This window comes from Chrysochloris asiatica, unplaced genomic scaffold (genome assembly GCF_000296735.1).
Source record: "Chrysochloris asiatica unplaced genomic scaffold, ChrAsi1.0 scaffold00154, whole genome shotgun sequence".
Taxonomy (NCBI): domain Eukaryota; kingdom Metazoa; phylum Chordata; class Mammalia; order Afrosoricida; family Chrysochloridae; genus Chrysochloris; species Chrysochloris asiatica.
Window position 1 is genome coordinate 6,371,074 of NW_006408672.1, and position 6,053 is coordinate 6,377,126.

Sequence of the window (6,053 nt, forward strand, 5' to 3'; positions counted from 1 at the left end):
AATCTGTACATGGACCAAGAGGCATTTGTTGGAACAGAACATGGGAACACTGAATGGTTTAAAATTAAGAAAGGTGTGTGACAAGGTTGTGTTCTTTCACCATACTTATTCAACCTGTATGCTGAGCAAATAATCTGAGAAGAATAATATGAAGAAAAACATGGCATCAGGATTGGAGTAAGACTTATTAAAAACCTGCAATATGCAGATGATACAACCTTGCTTGCTCAAAATGAAGAGGACATAAAATATTTACTGCTGAAGATCAAAGACTAAAGCCTTTGGTATGGATTGCATCTCAATGTAAAGAAAACAAAATCCCTCACCACTGGACTAATAAACAACATTCTTATCCATGGGAAAAAGATTGAAGTTGTCAAGGACTTCATTCTTCTTGGATCAACTATCAACACTCATGGTAGCAGCAGTCAATAAATCAAAGGACGTATTGCATTAGGCAAATGTGCTGCACAAGACCTTAGTAAAGTGTTGAAGAGCAAAGATGTCAGCTTGAGGACTAAGGTGCGCCTGACCCAAGCCATGGTATTTTCAATAACCTCATATGCATGCGAAAGCTGGCCAGTGATTAAGGAAGGCCACAGAAGAACTGATGCTTCTGAGTTATAGTGTTGGAGGAGAATACTGAAAATGCCATGTGCTGCCGAAAGAACCAACAGATCTGTGTTGGAAGAAGTGCAGCCAGAGTATTCCTTGGAGTCCAGGATGGCCAAACTTCATCTCTTATATTTCAGACATATTGTCAGGAGGGACCAGTCACTGAAGAAGGACATCATGTTTGTAAGGTGGAGGGTCAGAGTAAAAGAAGAAGACCCCCAGTGAGATGGATTGTCAAAGTGGCAGCATCATTTGGCTCAAGTGTGACAACAATTGTGAGGTTGGCCCAGAATCGGGCAGTGTTTCATTCTGTTGGGCACAGAGTCACTATGAGTCGGTACTGACTCGATGACACATAAAAACAAAAACAACATGCTGTGTCAATTCTCAGTCTCCATGAAACCAAGATAGACTAGACATACTAGGGATGACCACCCACCCCATCCAACTGCCACTGAGTCAATTTTGACTCAGAACAACAAGGCTGCAAATCTTCATGGGAGCAAAAGCCTCATCTTTCACCGAAGGAGCTGTTGATAGGTTTAAGTTAGCAGAGCTGTGCTTATCCTAAGTGTCACCTTAACGGGGGGAACTTTTTATGAAGAATACAGAGAGAGGGATCAGGAGTAGGCAAACAGACCAAAATGCAGGTCTGATGTCTGTGAAGAAAGAGTATAGGATTGGTTAAGAAAAATTCCAGATTGCAGTGCATTTACGAGAAGAGTCCAACTAGGCTATTGGAGAACCCCTGATCTAATGTTAATTAGAGGAATCCCATATTGGGCAGAAATGTGTTGGCAGTAGAACTGTGTCATGTTCAGTCCTTAAGCAGCCTCAAGATTCTTGGGGTGACAGCTGGAGATTTCCTGTCTATCTCTTTCTTTTCCTGTGACTGACACATCTCCTCCATAGCATTATAAAAGACAAATTGAGAGATCTTGAGAAGGAAGTACAAGTATCAATGTTGTTGTTGTTGTTGTTAAGTGCCATCGAGTCGGGTCCGACCCATAGCGACCCTGTACAGGGTTTCCGAGGGTGTAAATCTTTACGGGAGTAGAAAGCCTCATCTTTCTCCCGCGGAGCGGCTGGTAGTTTCGAACCGCTGACCTTAAGGTTCGCAGCCCGATTCGTAACCACTACGCTACCATGTATCTCCATGTATAGCATTAACCCAAATAGAAAGGAAACAAGAAGTTTAGCAGGTAGACAATGTCTAGTAAGAAGGACATATACAGTGATATTTTCAACAAAGGGGGTCCTGTTGTTGTGAGGTGCCATTGAGTTGGCTCCACCTAATATGGACTTCATGTACAACAGAATGAAACACCATAGTCTTGCACTATCCTCAGAATTGTTAGGCTTGAGCCCAGTTTTGCAGCCACTGTGTCAATTCATCTCAATGGGGGTTTTCCTCTTTGAATACATTACTTTTCTTCTGGTTTTCCTTATTTGTTGTTCAACTTTCACATACACATGAGATGATTTAAAATGACTTTGATCTGGTGCAGTTGAACAAGAGATTTGGTTTATCTCCATTTATAAGCCCACTGTACATTTTGATTTTTGTTATGGTATCTCAAAATATCAGGAGTCCTGATATGGCACTATAGGTTAAGCACTGGTCTATTTGAACTACAAGACTCCCTGGGGTCACTATAAATTGGAACTGACTTGATGACACTTAACAACAACAACAATAATCTAATAAATGGAGGTAACGGGTATTTTGAGATGTTGTTTAGTGCCATCAAGTCAGTTATGACTCATAGCGACTGTGTATGGGTTTTCCAGGGAGCAGCTGGCGGGCTTGAACTGACTACCTTGCAGTTTAAACTGACCTTGCGGTTGTGTGTTTATCCTATAGAGCTACAGTAACGTAAAGAGGCCAGCTCTTTCGATGACCATTGGTTGGAAAGGTGTGAAGATGATTCCTCCTGCCTTTGTAAAGAGCTCTGGGTTTTGTTGTTGTTGTTAGGGTTGCTGTTTTTAAAAACAAAAACTATACGAACAGTTGCCAACAAATCAGTTCTTACTGATGGCAACCTCATGTGTGTCATAGTAGCGCTATTGGCTTTCAGTGGCTGATTTTCAGAAGTAGATCATCATACCTTTCTTCTAAGTTGTTTCTGTGAGTGGACTCAAACCTTCACTGTTTCAGTTAGCAGGTGAGCATGTTACCTCTTTGTACCACCCAAGGAATCAGGGCTCTCTCTGACAAGGTGTCTTGAAGATGTGTCAACGTGCAATGATACTCCCACCTCCAAATCCATGCACATAGAGACACTCAGCAAATGCAGGTGCTAATTGCCACTTAATTGCTTCTGTCTCATGGCAACTCCATGTGCGCAGAGTAAGTAGAACTGTGCTCCATAGCGTTTTTATGGCTGTGGCCTATCTGAAGCATATTGCCAGATCTGTCTTCTGAGGTGTCTCTCATTGGGCTCAAACCCCCAATGTTTTGGTTAATAGTCAAGTGCTTAACCATTTGCACCACCCAGGGTTACTAAAGGATTGCCAAATAAAACCCAGAACTAACTGCTCTCTCTTTGTTTCCAGGTGACTTCATCCACTTGCCTCCATACCTTAGAATGGACTTTTTGTTAAACCGAGGAGGTCCAGGCACCAGCAGAGACCTGAGTTTAGGACAAGCATGCTTGGAACCTCAGAAAAGTCGGACCCTGAAGCGCCCCACAGTCCTCGAGCCAATCCCCATGGAGGCTTCCTCCACCACCTCCTCAACAAGAGAAGGACAGTCGTGGCAGCCAGGGGCTGTGGCCACATTACCTCAGCGAGAAGGGGCAGAGCTGGGACAGGCAGCTAAAATGAGCAGCTCCCAAGAATCACTGCTGGACTCTCGGGGCCATTTAAAGGGAAACAATCCCTACGCAAAATCGTACACCCTGGTATAACAAACAGCATGACTGGACCATGGTTGTAAATACAATTTAAAAAATCCAATCAAAGCTACCTTTTTTTTACTGAATTCCAATATTTATAATTAAAGAAAATTGCCAAAATATATTGAAAAAAAAAAAAAAAAAAGGAAATACAGAAACCACAGATAGTGCAAAGACTCTCCTGCTTTTTTTCTGTCTGAGTGTGAGCTCCATCTGCCTGGGCATCTGATTTTTTGGGAAAGAAGTCCAGTTTTATGACCTTCACAGCTACTGCATTTTTACTGATTTTCTACAAAGTGCATGGGGAACGAATTCAACCTTCTGACTGGAAGTTCTATCACACAATATTAAAGAGAGAAAACGGAGGGCAATTACCCTATTTGTGAATTTAAAAGGAACACTGATTTGGGGGCAGGGGGAAAACTTGATTCGTGTTTGCACACGTTTCTTTTCCATTAGAAGCTGGGTCCTCAATTGATCTTCTTTTGTCGTTAATTAGGATGAGTGCTATCGGTGAAGGGTGGTGGGGAGGGAATCCATTTGATTTTCTTTTTTGTTCATTTTTTTTTAATTTCATGAGACACTCTTTGCATTTTGTCTAAGCGAAATAAAACAGAAAAGGTGGTCTGCCTTTATTTCGGATGTCTGCTTCTCTTGACTCCTACGGATTACTTTAGTAATCCTTCATACTGAGACTACATAAACACCAGGACTCATTCCAGAACCTAACTTACTGAACCAGAAAAGATTTCTGACACTACCAACTCCGCTCATAGTGCAGGGAAAGGTGCTCTTAGACTGTAAATGGACAAAGCACGCACAGTTCTCAGTTGGATGAGAGCTTGGTTCAACTAGTTTACATCTCGCGCACAAGGCTCTATTCCTTGATCCCCCTCCCTCCTTGACACAGGACCCTTTAGCTAGACCAGGGGTCAGCAAAGTATGTCCCTTGGGCCAAGTGCAGTCCACTGTTTTTTTAAATGAAGTTTTATTAGAACCCACCACTGAAGAGGCTGCTTTCATGCAACAATGACCGGATTGAATTAACTGCAACAGAGACAAGTGCTGTCTTAGCTTCTTAGAGCTGCTGTAACAGAATTGCCACAAATAGGTGGTTTTCAGAACAAAAATTTATTTTCTTAAAATTTCTGAGGCAAAAGTCTGAATCCAGGACACAGGCTGGAATGAGAAGCACTTGCATGTCTGTTTAAGCCTCTGATTGGCTGATTACGAGCTGTGGAGTCAGTTCCGACTCATAGCGACCCTGCATAGGATTTCTGAGGCTGTAAATGTAAACAGAAGCAGAAAACCTCATCTTTCTCTTGAGGAGCAGCTGGTGGTTTCAGCTTCTAGAAGTCATCAATCCTTGGAGTTCCTAGCCTCATACACTCCTTTGCTTCTTTTGTGTTCAGATAGTGTCTGCCTTCCTAGGTGTCTGTTTGCTTATCTATCTATTATTGTGAGGTCTGCTGGATTGTGACTCATAGAAGCTTGTACAGAGTTTCAGAGGAGCAGCTGGTAGATCTGATCCATTGACCTTGAGGTTAGCAGTCTTTGATTTACCCTACCAAGCCACACTATCTATTGTTGTTAAGTGCCATCGAGGTGATTCTGACTCAAAGCAATCCTGCACAGGGTTCCCGAGAAGCAGCTAATGGGTTTGATCCACTGACCTCGAGGTTGGCAATCCAGTACGTACCTTACTTACAGTGCCATACTATCTTGTGGTGGTGGTTAAGTGCTGTTGAGTCAGTTTCAGCTCATAGCGATCTTGCATAGGGTTTCTGAAGATCAGCTTGGTAGGTTCAAACTGCCAACCTTGTTTGCAGCACTGTGCTGAACCTACAATGCCACAGCAGGAGCCTATGTTTTTGTTTAGTTATGTTTAATTGCTTTCATCTCATAGTGACCATGTGTAGGTTTTGAACCTTGCAGTTCAAACTTGCTGTCCAGTGCCACACCACGACTGTTCCTTAAACCATGCAGTAGTGATTATGTTTAGAACACACCATACACTTAATTGGACTTCATTAACATAAATAAAATTTTATTTTAAAATAGGATTACTTGTACAAGGATTAGGATTTCAATAATATTTGGGAGCAGGTGGGGGGCATGTAATCTTACAGATGGCTGTAAGACTGAGAAGCTTATTGACCCCTGCTCTAGACTCCCACAATTAGGCCCAGCTTGCTGGAGAAAGAAGACAGGAGCTACAAAAGTCTACTCTTGCTACTCTCCATGACCTGCCACATATCCAGTAGGACAGGAATGTAAGTCTGAAATAGACCATCTTACTGTGTTAGCCCCCCGAGTCACTTCTCTGCACCCATAGGAAAACTGGTCAACAGTAAGTGATGTTCCTCTGAAAGCCAGGTTTTCTTTTCTGTCCTTTCAGTTTCAATCATGTACCATGTGGCTCATGCTAACAGAGAATGTACTCATAAAAAAGTAAGAACTGCATGTTTCATCCTGCAACTCTTAACATTATGTGCTTTCAGGAGAGGATGTAATCCTTTTCATTCCAACCTCACTTCCCTA

The 6,053-nt window shown here is 42.4% G+C and overlaps 1 protein-coding gene across 1 annotated transcript in view; it reads left to right on the forward strand.

The window, feature by feature from the left end:
- The window catches only part of DSCAM (Down syndrome cell adhesion molecule), an 888,132-nt gene extending 884,494 nt beyond the window's left edge, over window positions 1–3,638 (forward strand). The window contains exon 37 of the mRNA XM_006870860.1: window positions 3,226–3,638. Coding sequence (XP_006870922.1) covers window positions 3,226–3,524 — 299 coding nt within the window. The 3' untranslated portion in view covers window positions 3,525–3,638. The remainder of the gene's footprint in view (window positions 1–3,225) is intronic.
- Window positions 3,639–6,053: the final 2,415 nt, after the last annotated feature.